Consider the following 15,562-nt stretch of genomic DNA (forward strand, 5'->3'; position numbering starts at 1 on the left):
ATTAGAAATCAATGTTTGGCCAGTGTTGCCACAAAACGAATTAGAATTCCATGGTTCCGCTCGTACAACGTGCTCCAGTCAGCATAATCCACGAACAAAAATCTGCCCGCATACACACGTAAAACCACGAAATAAAAATTGTCTAGCTTTCTGGAGGGGAGGGGGGGGGGGGGTAACTAACTAGAGAGAGTCTAGTATGTATGCTCATCATAAAAAGATTGGTAGGGGGTCTGAGAAAGAAGAGAGGCATCTGTAAAAAATTGTTATCTCGAGCTATGGCCCAGTCGAAGTGTGGCACATCAGAGAGCGACGTCACTCCGGAACACCAAGCACAGCGCACGGCAAAGCTGCAGCTTGCCTCAGCGATGAGTCAATCTTCTGGTGAACACGCCATGCCGACAATGCGCTGCGGCAAGGTGGTGCATGGCAAACAGCAGTGTAGGCATCAGAGTCACAGCGGTGGCTATACTGCAACACTGGACAGCACTACTGCACTACTGCTACAATAGTAAAACTGGTTTAGGCAAGCATGTACAGAGTTACCCAAACAGCACTGTATCTCAGTAGCAGCATCAACAACTAACTACCATGGGTACAATCAACGCTACATTGTACTTACAATAGCAGCCACTACAGCTAGAGAAGGGGGTGATCAGCCAGCATAGCCAACAACCCACTCAACAGTACGACCAGCCTGACTCAAGAGAACAGCTGCTCTAGAGCTAGCTCATACACTGTACTATGATCAGCAGCCGCATTCAGACAGCACTGGCGATAGGTCACACGGACGCCAAGGAAACCCTCTATATACAGTATGTACAGTCGTGCTCAACACGGTGACACGCACGGAGCTGCTCAACACGGTGACACGCACGGAGCTGCTCAACACGGTGACACGCACGGAGCTGCTCAAACACTACACCACTAGCATTGGCAAGCGGGTTCGACATCGCCCGTACATGTACTCAGATGTCACTGCTGGTGGTTGGCAGCACTCCGTTCTCGCCAGCTCTCTCCCCGGCTCTGGTCTGCTGGTCTAGCTCATCGTGTTCGGTGAGCGCAACGGTACCATCACCACTGCGGACCGGTGCGGAGGCAAAGCGACGATGCACCAGAACGCCGGTGCCGGCGAAGAGCAGCGACGAGGCGATATAACATGATGGCACGGTGACCAGCAGAGCGAACTTGTAGTCTGGGTCGCAAGCATCCGTGTCCAGAATGGCGGAAATGCCCAGCGGACCAAGACAGCCGATCAGCGTGCTAATAGCCACGTACACGGCTGATGCCTGACAGCGTACTGCTCGTGGCATTATATCCTGGACAAGAGAGAGAGTGAGAGAGAGAGAGTGAGAGTGAGAGCGAGAGAGAGAGAGACAGAGAGAGAGAGAGACAGAGAGAGAGAGAGAGACAGAGAGAGAGAGAGAGACAGAGTAGTGTGTTTGTATGAATGCAATCACCAGTAGTTCCTAAATACACGCACATGCTGAACACACACACACACACACACACACAGATGTGTGTCCCACTGGAGAGCTCACACATACCTGCACCACTGCTCCAGCGCACCCCAGCCACGTCTCCGCTGTCAGGTAGGCCAGGAAGAGAATGCCGTATGACGCCGTGGCGGTTGGTGCAATGAACACACCGATAATGCAGGGTGTCGCAATAACCTGTAGATACGCAATGCACACACAGACACACACATACATGCACGCACATCCACACACACATATACACACACACACACACGCACACACACACACACACACACACACACACACACACACACACACACACACTCACACACACGCATACACACACACACACGAACACACGACGAGAGAGCAGGAAAGAGAAACATGTTTGTTTTTAAACTGTCGGTCACGAGGGAGGGCTCAAACAAGGACTAGGCCAGACGCAATGCTCTTTAAAATCACTAAGGTTACAAAATAAAGAGAATTCCTCACAGCGGAGACTCATCGACAGGGACCACCAGTGATCGAGCCAGGTAGCTGCCCTATCATGAGCTGACCATAATGTTTTGAAGTACAGTAAAACCTGATAATGCGACCACCTGCCCCTAAAGACCACCTGCCCCTAAAGACCACCTGCCCCTAAAGACCACCTGCCCCTAAAGACCACCTGCCCCTAAAGACCACCTGCCCCTAAAGACCACCTGCCCCTAAAGACCACCTGCCCCTAAAGACCACCTGCCCCTAAAGACCACCTGCCCCTAAAGACCACTTGCAACCAGGATCAAGGGATGTTATTTGCAGTCAAACGACCCTGGATAAGGAGACCACCTGGCAGCAGAGACCACATTTTTGAAGGTCCCTTGAGCGGTCGTAGTCTTAGACAGGTTTCTCTGTATCAGAAATCTCAATTCCCCCATCATGAACTCCCACTTCTTTGGCCAAATGCAAGAAATCTCAATTCCCCCATCATGAACTCCCACTTCTTTGGCCAAATGCAAGAAATCTCAAATATTGATGGTCACCAAGGTAGCCTTTGGTGGATACTAGTAGAAGTGCTAGAAAAAATTGGCAGATTCTGCTTGACAAGCAGTGCTATACCAAACATGCATGAAACATACCAGAACAAGTAGCAAATTCTGCCTATTGTTTCTGCCGACATTATCCCCAGCCGAGGGCCAAACCCAGGACTATAAGTAGTTGCTGTGATGCAATCAAATGAACTTTTTAAACATCACGACACTGACGATTGACCCGTCGTTATCTATACATTTATGGGTTCCAAAACTGTTTTAAACAGACTGCAAAGTAGTCAGTGAGCTACCAGAGGTGTACACTACTGAGCTGAGAGCGTGCAGAAGATCCCCAACCAGTTAACCTGCATTCAGACTACATTAGACACGAAGCATAGAGGCCACTTTCGGCTCTGGTGGGGTTTGAAAATGGGGGAAAAATCAAATTTCCCTTTTTTCAGATCGTGGCATTTTTGTGTTTTCATTGGAGTTCTTGAGGCTTTTGAGGTTCTCGTTCGGTAGGATATTCGCCAGTGTGCTTCTTGGAGTACAGGACGCTTGCAGATTGCTGCAGCGGGGACATTCTAAATTCAGATGTCACCACCAAGTATCATTATTCCCCCAATGTTGAGCACACATCCACTCTCGGTGTAAATAGTGCAGATCCGGGTTTTTTTCTCTCATATCGATGTATGTTGTGACACAACATGTTCCTGTTGGTAGTCAGTTGTGGACAGTCCCCAACCCACACGATGAGTATCGTGTGCCAACTGGGTTTGGGGAAGAAGGAAGTGCTTGGGACGTGGGAAACGTTCGACCTGTATCTGGATCATGGCGGAGCACGTCAAGGAAAACACAGTCCAGAATGGAGCAGAGAACGTTGATCGTGATTCTGGAACAAGGCATCATACTGTTTCATCCGAGAGAGAGAGAGAGAGAGAGAGAGAGAGAGAGAGAGAGAGAGAGAGAGAGAGAGAGAGAGAGAGAGATATGGTGGAGTGATTGAGAAACAATCAACGCGTCTGCGCCGAACGATTTCTCCTGCCAAATGCCTGGCAATAACACTATACTACCCGTGTTAAGGAGGAGAGAAGCTGCAGCGCACCACCATGAGGAGATTTGAAGATACGACGAATTTGCCAATGTGTGCCGCGGTGGTGCTGTTGACGGTATGTTTCTGTTTGTGAAGATTGTTAAAACCTGAACTGCATGGCGACAGTTATTGGTGTTACAAGCAGCATTCCGCAATCCTCTTGTTTGCATGTGTGAACAGCCACGGGCTATTCACGTGTGTGGGCGTCGGTGCTCCAGGAAGTGTTGTAGATGCCGCCGTGTACAATCAGAGACGACTGAAAATCAATGTTGAGAACGGAGTATGGCTGAATTTCCCTGCATGGCAGTGTGGTGATGCGTCTGTTTGCCCATTCTTGATCGGCGACAGCGTATTCTCCCTGAGCCCCTTCCTCATGAAGATCTATGCAGGTAACAATCTGACTGCTGAAGAAACCAGCTTCAATCATGCCCAAATCCGTGCCCGCAGAGTGGTTGGGTGTCCCCTTGGTCGCCTGAAGGAACGGTTCCATGCTGTCTCTGAAACTAACTCCGACGAGCAAGGCAGCGCTGCTACGTTGCGCGCTGCACAACATCATCGAGCGGAAGAAAACTGGACCCGTCCGTTGTCATGACAGCCCCTATGACAGCGCTGCTTGTGGATATTGTAATCAGATATACAGTGTACATCTGACTACATTGACGCCCGACCTTAACGTAACCCTGACTACATTGACGCCCGACTTTAACGTAACCCTGACTACATTGACGCCCGACTTAAACGTAACCCACGACCCTGAGATCCCTGGCTACGTCCGTTGCTATGAACTTTCCTCCATCCTTCCAGTTTCCAGCGTAAGTGTTGCGAAATTCGATACGCTTATTATTTACACCCGTTGTTGTTTCTGGTCTCGCTGTCTTGTCCTGTCCGGTGTCAAATATGGTCTGCTGTCTGTACGGGAGTGATGCGTGGTGTGCAGTATATGGGTGTGATGCGTATGACGTGGTATATGTGGTGTATGCGTTGTCAGAGTGTGTGGATCTGCTTCTGCCTGTGTGAGTGCGTTTGTCTACTAGTTGTTGCGCATGCGTGGATTATGTGGAGCATGCGCTGTGCGAGTCGGGTTCGGGTGCGAGGGAGTGGTGTGATTTGTCAACGGTGTTGTTGTCTTGGTTCTGGTCACATGTATTGTACGTACTGGTCGCTCATTGGTCGTTTCGATGTGTTCGCCCTTTCTCTGCTTATAACTGTTGGTTGTTTATTATTTCGTTGTCTTTCTCCCCCGTTCTCTCGCCCACCAGTTGGTTATTGATTCCAAGAGATATTGTTCAACTTCAAGTAACCGTATTGTCCTCTTGTCCGCTTGAATGACTCAGAGAGTGGTTGTGTGGCGGGGAGCGGGGGAAGATTCCACAACAGTGACGCCCAACGTGGGGCTCGAACCCACGACCCTGAGATTAAGAGTCTCATGCTCTACCGACTGAGCTAGCCGGTACCCCAGTTTAAGTTCGTGTCCATCGCTTCATTCTTATCCAGCGGGTGACTTCGTATCGTTCTCTTGTTCGGGGATTGGTGGTCCTTCCTTGGCAGTTAAAGGGGAAGTATACCCTGAAATCAAATTTTCACCAGTTGTAGTCTTCTGGGTGCTGAGTCGAATGGTCTTGGTCCGAGGAAGCTGCGACGCTCCCTTCCTACTTGAATCCCAATCGAACTCGCGCACTTCCACCGAAACTGGGTGACTGCGCCCTACTAGATGGGGATTTGTATGCAAAATGTCACTAAAAGCGCCATTTCGTTCTTATAAAAGCACGGATGACCGCGATTGGCCCATATGTTGTAGTCTTTTGGACGCTGAGTCGACTGGTTTTGGTCCGAAAAGGCTGCGATGCAGCGTTCCTCCTTTATTCCCAATCGAACATGGTTGAAGAAGCGGTCACGTGCTCCTGCGTACACCAGTCGCCTGGTCACCGTGCCTGCAGGGTACAACTTACTAGCCTGTTTGACCTTTTTTGGGTGCAGTCCTGTCACTCGAGTTGAACTCGAGTTGAACCTTGGTGTGAAAGTTGTCGCCTGCTGGTGCGGTGACCAGGTGATTTGGGCACCCAGGAGCACGTGACCGCTTGTTCAACCATGTTCGATTGGGAATAAAGGAGGAACGCTGCATCGCAGCCTTTTCGGACCAAAACCAGTCGACTCAGCGTCCAAAAGACTACAACATATGGGCCAATCGCGGTCATCCGTGCTTTTATAAGAACGAAATGGCGCTTTTAGTGACATTTTGCATACAAATCCCCATCTAGTAGGGCGCAGTCACCCAGTTTCGGTGGAAGTGCGCGAGTTCGATTGGGATTCAAGTAGGAAGGGAGCGTCGCAGCTTCCTCGGACCAAGACCATTCGACTCAGCACCCAGAAGACTACAACTGGTGAAAATTTGATTTTAGGGTATACTTCCCCTCTAAGCAAGGAAAATGAAGACTTTGAAGCATTTCTCCTTGACTTCGATATGGCATGTGATGAAAAGGGGTGGATTGATTGTACTCCCTTGGCTAGACCAATTCGGCCAGCCCCGGTTACCCGAGTGAGACCACTGCAGATGGCACACCACAGTTTTCCACCCCTGATTCTGCTAGGCATGCTACAAACCCTTTTTCAGAACACCATGACTGTACTCGGTGCCGGAAATACCAACCCCTGTTCTCCAGTCAGAAGGGAAAGGGTACACGCCAACCTCTAGTCGGAAAAGATCACGTGACGGTCCTAGAGGACTAGGTGTTAGTGCTGGTGATGGTATCGACAGAGAGAAGCCGAGTGGCGTGATCAGGCTAACAAGACGCATTGCAAGCTGCTACTTTTAAAATGCTCTCTACGTGCCCTTGCCCTGCCGTTCCTATCCGCGATGCATTGGCGAAATGGAGAGGTTAAGACGCACGATATTTTCGACGCGACGCGAAAATTACGCTCGCGTTGTTTGGCTCGCGCGCTGGAAAACAAGGCGAGAGAGCTGCATCTCATGTCGAAATTTGACGTGAAATTGCGCCTCCCGTCAAAAATAATGTGCGGAGCGTAACCTCTCTACCATCTCCTTACTGTTTGGATCCTATTTCACTTTTAAAGTTGCTTCCAATCCAACATGAGAAAGGCTATACGTGAAACGTAGAGAAATCACGTAGAGAGCAGGTGTCTGGGTTAGAGTCTACGGCTTCGAGTGTTTTTGGTCCAGATTTCTACGCGTAGATGAGGTTCTCTACGTTGTGGCACACGCAGCGAAAATGCGTACGGGTCTGCTGGGTCTCGGTCAACTGCGGGCAGAAAACTGCCAAATATAGAAGGGGAAATTCCCAGTACACATTCCACGTGATTTTTCTACACGAACGTCGAGCAGAACAGGTTTTCTTTACGTTACGGGAACGCGAAGAGAGTTCCCGGGCCTACGTGATTTCTCTGCGTTTCATGTATAGCAGAACCTCTCTACTGACATTTCAAAGTGCTGATGTCTGACCCTGCGCTGCATACAGAGCAACATTTAGTGTTCTACGTACGTGGCTTTGATATCTTGAACTCTTCGGTTTGGGTTTTCTTGATGATCATTCAACACCACCATGCCGTGTGCATACCTGTTAAGTCTTCGGCCATTTAAACGATTTCCTAACGCATACTGTTTTGTAACAAAAGCGATGAATAGAACAGTGCAGTCTCCGCGCAGGTTATTCCTTCTCCTTTTGTTTATTTTCATAAAACAAGGAGGGCTTTCCTTAAAGAACTCATTTTCAAACTGTCTGTACCCTTCCCCCCCCCCCCCCCCCCCCGAAATGAGTGACCTACTGTCAGTAGGCTGGGTACTGTAAGTTCACAAATTTTCGATGTACTTTTATTTTCGGTACTTTCAGTGTATCTATTTCATACCGAAAATTTCAATACACCGAACAAACACTAACACACATAATCCAATAGGGAACTGCTTCTCTGTACCGAACATTTCTGTTCACCTAACCTGGCCTTTTGCCCTCATACCGAAAATATTGAGCACCGAAAATTTCTGAAATTAGAGTATTTTAAACTGCTTATACCCACTATAGAACAGCCGAATGGTACCATTCAGAACTGTATTGATCTGCTTATAGCCATACACAGGAATGTCAGCAAACAAAGAGATTCATAATCTGTTTTGTATAACAGGGTGGAGAGGGCCTAGGCTAAATGCCAAGCTGTGTGTCTGGAGATATGATATGGGCCGCAGTCAGCTATTAAACACGTGTTTTGGGGTTTCGTAAATTTGAGACATGGCGGACAAAAGAAGTGTTACTCTGGAGCACGTTCCCGCTGTGCTTCATTCATCAACCGGTGGCGTGAGAATATTGTCGAACTTTTCGGAGATCTAGTCCAAGCATCTGCTGAGCAAAGTGACATTTTTTCTGGAATACCTTTCTTCACCCTTAGACATGTTTTAGCTGGCGGTGGCCCATATCATCACACAAGTATGGGTATGACATCACCAGCCTTACCTGAGAGACAGCTATGACGTAAGCCTTCCAGTGGGCACCCCTAGCAGAGAGCCTGGAACAACAAGACAAGATTGGGTGATAGCAGCAGCAGCAGCAGCACAAGACAGAGCACGCTGTCAACAACAGGGAATTCCCCGGCAGTAACGTTAGCGTGAGAACATGGAATACCTGGTGTGTTTGGATAAAGAACGCAACCACCAAAAGTGTGCAACGCCACTATGGGTGCTCTCCAACAGAAAGCTGACAAAAGGCAATGATATAGAGTAGGACCTTTACTGAAAACAATCATGAACACAGCCATGAACACAGCCTTGTCCTTCTACGTATGTTCACTAGAAAGTGTAGAAGGCAATCTGAACGTAAATGACTCAATTGTAAGAGCAACTGGGGAAGCTTGGTTGGAAGAGAGGAGAGGGAGAAGGAGAGAGAGAGAGAGAGAGAGAGAGAGAGAGAGAGAGAGAGAGAGAGAGAGAGAGAGAGAGAGAGAGAGAGAGAGAGAGAGAGAGAGAGAGAGAGAGAGAGAGAGAGAGAGAGAGAGAGAGAGAGAGAGAGAGAGAGAGAGAGAGAGAGAGAGAGAGAGAGAGAGAGAGAGAGAGAGAGAGAGAGAGAGAGAGAGAGAGAGAGAGAGAGAGAGAGAGAGAGCCAGACAGACACACAGCGCACAGAGACAGACACACAGACAGAGAGCACTCACATATCTGCCAACAAGCCGCCACCCATTGATCCGAGTAAGCCACCGAAGAGTGAGACCAGGGCTACCGTAGCACCATACTGCTCTGCACTCTGGTCATAATGAACACGATAGAAGGTGGCAAGCCAGCTTCCCAGCGAGTAGCCACCCAGATTGCGTACGGATGCTGCGACACACAGTGCAATGAATGGCGGGCACTTGAACAGCGTCTTGGCAGTTTCCTAAACACACAAAAAAATGAACGGGTTAACGTACAGGGCGGGTCAAGAGCCACCTTTCCGCTTCCGTGGGACGCCACCACCCTATGATCAGACACAACAGAACATTACTGTGCTATTGTAGGTGAAGGATAGAAGCTAGAGACCGGTCACTTATTCACGCCATTTAAACTTTACGTCCCCAAAGGATCTGAAAGGGTCTGTCTGTGTCTGGTCGTACATCCGCCCCACGGGAAAATTCACACACACACACACACACACACACACACACACACACACACACACATACACACACACACTCACAATACACACACACACACACACACATACGCACACACACACATACGCACGCGCACGTGCACATACACACGTGCACACAAGTGAAACACGACTTACCAGCAATGTGTAATTAGCGTCAGGGTCGGCTGCCGACTCCTTCGGTACGATATCGTCTCGGCGACGTTCGGGTTCCCTCAGCACAATAAATATAGCGGGCAGCATGATGAAGCCAGCAATACCGAATATTCTAAACAGCCATGTCCAGCAAAGTTGATCAGACAATGCTCCCAGTCCATAAGCCGTAGCTCCACCTGAAAACGATGTCATACACCAGTGTGTGCGTGGAGAGACACAAAGTTAAGCGTAGCACATGCACACACATGTAGATCAACTGCACGCTTGTTGCGCATGCACAAACTCATACTTTCACGTAAATAACACACATCCCCAAGACACATACCAGTACACACAAAAGCGCTTGCACACGTGCACACACATTGACACACATTGACTTACCAAAGTAGACGCCGGACATGTAGCAAGAGAGTGCCAGTGCACGCAAGTGCGGTGGAAAGAAGTCCGACAACATGGAAAAGGCAACTGGTGTGCAAGTCGCCTGTACACACACACACACACACACACACACACGCACGCACACACACACGCACGCACACATACACACACACACAGCACACAACAGTGCCAGCACCAGACCCGCAATGGCATACATCGCACAAACGCACACACACACACACACATCGGGTCTTGACTCAAAGGTGACTAGAACGGGTTGCGGCCCGGCACTAATACCCACATCATTTCCCAGTTCACGCTCTCCTACGCTCTGCCTCAAACTCCAACTCCCCAGCATGCATGTACGCATAGCAAACCTCACCTCGCCGATTCCCAGGCCCATGCGAGTTAAGTACAGCTGCCACGTGGTCTTCACGAAGCCCGTAGCAAACACCATAATGGACCAGAAGGTAAGTCCCACGGCCAGCACCCAGGTACGTGAGATGCGGTCGGCGACATACGACAGTGGAATACCCGAGATGACGTACACGGCGCAGAACGCCGGCCCGGTCAGTACGCCCTGGTCATACGTGTTGAAGTCCACGCAGCCACACGATGCCTCGCTGCGAGACGCATTTGAACAGGAGTCTCCAGTCAGGTAGCACCTCATGCCCACCGGGGCTACCACGGGCAGAACCCATCTATCAGCCTGATTCAGGACTGACACGAAAAACAGAACGATCAGGGCCGCCACTGCGCGCTTGTTGCCCGCCTCTAGACCAACGGGTGTCTGTCGGAATCCCACAATGCGCTTGATACTCTTCCATGCTAGCACCATGGGCCGCTCGGCACCCTCCACTGCTCGGGCATCTCCAGTGTAGAGAGTGGCTGCCTGTCCGCCGTTTGAGCTGAGGATTGCAGACCGCTCCGGGTCGCTGGACGAAGATCCTTGTTGCCCCAGCGCCATTATCTCAATTCCTTTCGCCGAGCTAGGGGCCGCATCCTTCTCCGCTAATTCAGCCATCCAGAAACGAAATTCTAATTTACGGGTACGTGTAGAAGTCCATCTTTCCAGAACAGATAAGAACAAATTTTCAACAACGCCAGTTATGACTTCTTGTCAATCTTGAAGTCCAGTCTGGTCACGTCGATCTTGCGATATCGTGATGTGATTTTTGGAAAGATTTACGCACGCACAGCTGATGGCATGCAATGCCGGATCTGCATCGTCATCTTCTTCTTGCTGCTTTGTTGACACGTCACATGACCATGATGACAGCGGCCACAGGCATGACAGCGCAAAAATCATCCACCTTTTCATTGTTTTCGTTTGTCGAGCTGCGAGTGTGACGTAGGTGGGTCGACGTCCGGCCGGGATATCGATCCTCGTAGTCGTACTGCTCAAGCTCGATTTTCTGGTTGGCTGTTGTTTTGGACTGTCTGCGATTTTGATTTTGTAATATTCTGAGTTGAAAATGGCAGCTGACGAAGGTGGTGATCCTCCGGTAGGAGAGGTTATAGAAGATGCCGCACAGGATGGCGCTCCAGAAGATCAGGAGTATGCGGACGACGCAGCCGTGGCCGCCATCGAGAACGGTCCAAACCCTGACCCTCTGCCGTCGGAAAACTACAAAGAGGATCTGACGATGACTGACCATTTGAACAAATCACTGCTGGAGTCATTCCTCAAGCGCATCAACATGCCAGGATCAGAAGTTCCAGTAACTGAGCCAATCGATAACGACGGATTCGAGGACGTGCCTGGGGAGCAGGCTGCTGCAAGTGGACAGAGCTGAGTGCAATCAATTTGAAATCACCTTGTACGATTTATTTGAGTTCTTCTACACCAAGCTGGAAATACATTGCAATGATTGCGAACAACTCATACGATTTGGGTTCCCTGGTATTTATACTCACTCATGTTTCACGAATGGCCGAAGTCGATTTCCTGGGACTCTGACAGCAGCCTGTTTCTGCTGTTGTGTGCTGGTGATAGTAAACTTAGCCACCTGTTCCCTCCATACGTGCTTTTGGGGTCTGAGCGCTTCAGCAACCACGTGAGGCAGGGCAGCAGTACGTTTACCAGAAGCAGCAGCAGTGGTAGCACTTCAAAATGGCGCCTTCACAATGGACAGCACTCTTGCAGTCTTTGTTTTCTGGCAAGAATTTAGTACATTGCATCAGGATCAGACTTTATCGGCTTCTATACCATACAGGACAGGAGCCTTGCATGAGCAAGTCCTTTGGCATTATACATGACGTAGTGCTGCACTGGTGTAAATGGTGTGTTGTCACTTGGCAGGCTGTGAGCACTGGTATTCATTGTTACGCTATCCCCTTCTCTGTATTCCTATCCACCGCCACTGGACAAGTGCATCGGAGGAGGTCTCTCCTGTCAGCTCCTTTTTACAGCCGCACTTAGATTTGAAATTCCTATAGCCTGTACGTTATGCTACTTAGAAGCAGGACACACTTCAGGCTCTTGAACATTTTGAAAGTGTTCACACAATGTTCAAGAGCCTGAAGTGTGTCCTACTTCTAAGGATCATTGCATTCCTGAATTTCCTGTACGGTTGTTCAATTTTCAACTAACTTGGTTTTGTAGTCTCTGCAACAGTCTTGATAAGCTTAGCTCCATGATATCACTGTTTTCAGACAAGAAAGCAATAAAAAATGTTTGCTGGTGACATGTGGAAGTGCGCATGTGTGCTGGATGTGTTCTACTATAAAACCTGTGCCTCAGTTAGAGTTGTGCGCGAAAGAACGCGGTGCCCAAGAATGTCCACCCCGGAATACCAAGAAGAACGCCACAGGTTTAAGCTGGTGAGAATGGCGGTGTGTGCTTACTAATACTATAGACCCATTGCGCGTTGCCGAATATGGAATGTATGAGAAATGCTTGTGAGTGCGCTGGGATCAGCACTGCACTGTTCAACACCCCAGACGACCATGCCCAGGTGGCTGTGTGGGGTGTTTATGGTACAAATTACGTCATTGCACAATGGGTCCATTTGTGTACTGCCGCCCTAGAATACAGGTGTTCTTGCGCATGTGAGTGTGCTCTCAGAATTTGGCCAGAATGCTGTTTTTAAGAGAATCCTAGCCTGGCCCGTCAGAGTGACGTTCTTGGTCACGAGACTCTACTGACTCTGTGTGACTACTTCAGTGAGTGAGACCAGTCATCTCGAGACCTAGAACTTAGTAGAAGGCTAGAACATAGTTCGGCGTGCATTTCCATGTGTCCTCAGTCATGATGCTTTGCCTTATACATGCGCCGTAAGGTACCCCAAGAGCGCCTCGCCTTGATTTTTTGCAGCCAATGAACTATAATCGTATTGCAGAGTACAACTTTTAAAAGTTTGCACTATGGGAGAACCCTAGTGTACTAAGGTCACACTTGGCATGTTCCTGTGAGCTCGCATCCGCTTGAAAGCAAACTGCATGACTACGGATTAACTGAACACCGTGCAGGGTCTGTTCCATGTACAGTCAGACCTCGCATAACCGCACACATCCGTTTTCCACAAAAATATCCGGATAGGCGAGGGAACCGGATAATCGAACACACATACTGTATGTATATAAAGCATGGCATATGCTGTACATTTGTAACCAACTATTTTCTTCCGGATGGCGAGGGATCCGGATAAACGAGGACCGGAAAAGCGAGGTCTGACTGTACATATCGTATTACCTGCAGACAGGACGCCACGGTCGCCACCTCAAAAAACCCTAGACACTACTAAAGGGTGGTGGTGGCTGGGCGCTCTCTGAGTACTTTACCGTGCATGTACCGCTCAGCAGCCTGCAGTTTGTGAAATGATCCATGTAACTTAAATATACGAGACTGGGAAGTTAATGAAGATTGTCACTGAGGGGGAGGGGGGGGGGGGGGTGGTAGCTGTCCATATGCTGGAGTCCGACAGGTCCTGTGGATATGCCAGTCTGCTTCCTTTGTTTGTGCATGTGTAACAAGCATGTTATACCGGTAGCAAGCTCTCTGCGCTGCGTCGAAAGCCAGCCTTTGTAGGCAGATGGTCTTTCTAAACAGGTCAGTATGCATGCTGAGGTAGCTGGTATGGTGTGGTGCCTGAAATGAGTGGTCTCTCAAGGCAGGTGGTCTCTCTTGAAGGTTGGTCTCTTGTGGAGTGGCCTGCTCAACATCTACATGCACACTGTTACATGTACCGTATTTTACCGGTTATAAGTCCACCTAAAAACCGACCTAAAAAGGGGCAGCCGACTTACAACCGGGGAATAACTGCCCCTAAACCGGTAAATTGAGGTCCCGGGTTTGGAGGTCGACTTACAACCTGTAAAATACATGTATGGTACCTGTTTTCTGTGTACTGTAAAGCGTGAAATTTTCGCAGCATTTTTAGTTCGCGTTTTCAGAATCCGGACAGGTTTGCGAGGTTTTAATTTTGCGATTGCAGAATGGCATTCTTGCTAAACCTGTGGCGTTCTTGCTAAACCTTTCATGGATCTCCTTTTCGCGCTGTCTGAATTTCGCGATTTCCACGCGGTCGCGAATTTCGCAGAAATTAGACCATGGCAATAATTTCACAGTTTACAGTATTAGTGAGAGAATCGCACTCACAGCCGTTCAAGGCGGCTCAAGTACTAGTACACCGTACAGTCTAGCTGGCACATGACATAGTGTTGGATACGCTGGCGTGTGCAGCCAATAGGGAGACTGTTTGCCGCACTGCACTGCAGCCAAGATGCAGCCACTCGTGTAAATGAGGCCGTTTCTGCAGAGCGAGTCCGAGTCGGCCAAGCCACGGTCCAGATAATAACTAATGAGCATTATGCTCTTGCTCATCTCATGTCAATGCTAAAGGAAAATGCTAATAACGCATGGAAACTCAATTTGCTATTGTCCAGGTTGTTTTAGAAGAAAACATTAGATAGGAATCATCATGAAGGAATCAATGCATAGAATAGTGCCGTACGGGTAGAATACAGTCATGTGTTTCAGTGGATAGTTGTGCAGCACTGTGAGTTGCAGCTGATTTGACTTTTCCCATTAGTGTGCAGTGACACACACATTCTAGATTTACATAGCCCCATTCAGGTCAATCGGGGACATGGATGGGGGGGGGGGGGCAGTTCTTCCAGGGACCAACCTCTGGAAAGTACCATGTTAGAAATATGGCCTAAGGTGTGAGGTATTCCTGTCAAACCTTGGTACGCCCGAAACGGGAACAGAACTGAACCATTTTTGGGGCTTTTTCGGCCTGTAGACTATGTGAGCAAAGCAGGAGTCAGCAAAGCTCGAGAGCGAAATTCTTGAATTGTGAGCCCATTAGTGGTAGGCTGTACCATAATGCTAATACTGATTTCCACTGCAAACTCGCGTCGTCTTCATTGAGTTTTTTTTCTCGTGTCTGTATGTCAGTACCAGGGCATGGAGTTGGTGCCAAGCATAGCCGAGCAGCTGTCAACAAAGACTTAGAGATGCGGGCTATGCTGACGATACTGTACCAGTACGGTGGAGTTCCGAAGAACAGAGTGCCGAAGAACGAACGGGCTGGGGTTTCACCAAGCACAACATACCAATGTATACACGGTGACTCACCTGCGCATAGCCTACAGTACATGAAAATAAGAACGGCCTAGGCCGGCTAGGAGGCTGACCCCCGGTTCTTCATCATCCAATAGTACTGTACTCTGACTGTGTGTGTGTGTGTGTGTGCCAGTGTTGCATGTGCTTGCCCCTAGTTGCCGCGAACCAAACCATCGCTGCCTCGCCGCACGCCCTTCAGATGAGCTTCGGGGATGAGTGCCGAGTAGCACACCTGCTGTTTGCTTGGCGACGCC

The 15,562-nt window shown here is 49.2% G+C and overlaps 2 protein-coding genes across 5 annotated transcripts in view; both read right to left on the reverse strand.

Moving 5' to 3' along the window:
- Positions 1–710: 710 nt before the first annotated feature.
- On the reverse strand, positions 711–10,898 carry LOC135819194 (protein spinster homolog 1-like). 2 transcript variants are annotated; one of them, XR_010553876.1, is made up of 8 exons: positions 10,122–10,898; positions 9,743–9,842; positions 9,344–9,537; positions 8,733–8,950; positions 8,039–8,090; positions 1,545–1,670; positions 879–1,316; positions 711–824 (listed from the first exon to the last, which is right to left on the reverse strand). XR_010553876.1 is itself a non-coding variant. In XM_065332356.1 (7 exons), the coding sequence occupies exons 1-7, from the start codon at positions 10,761–10,763 to the stop codon at positions 966–968; spliced, it is 1,683 nt and encodes a 560-aa protein (XP_065188428.1). In that variant the 5' UTR covers positions 10,764–10,898; the 3' UTR covers positions 711–965. The 2 variants fall into 2 exon arrangements, 1 of the variants encoding a protein (XP_065188428.1); XM_065332356.1 differs by having other exon boundaries at positions 711–1,316.
- A 3,580-nt stretch (positions 10,899–14,478) lies between these two features.
- The window catches only part of LOC135819195 (uncharacterized), a 7,869-nt gene continuing 6,785 nt past the window's right edge, over positions 14,479–15,562 (reverse strand). For all 3 annotated transcript variants that reach the window (XM_065332358.1, XM_065332357.1, XM_065332359.1), the window contains exon 6: positions 14,479–15,562. This exon is cut by the window's right edge and continues 561 nt beyond it. In XM_065332358.1, the coding sequence (XP_065188430.1) occupies positions 15,460–15,562 (103 nt within the window). In that variant the 3' untranslated portion in view covers positions 14,479–15,459.

The sequence above is a fragment of the Sycon ciliatum genome, chromosome 6 (genome assembly GCF_964019385.1).
Source record: "Sycon ciliatum chromosome 6, ocSycCili1.1, whole genome shotgun sequence".
NCBI lineage: Eukaryota > Metazoa > Porifera > Calcarea > Leucosolenida > Sycettidae > Sycon > Sycon ciliatum.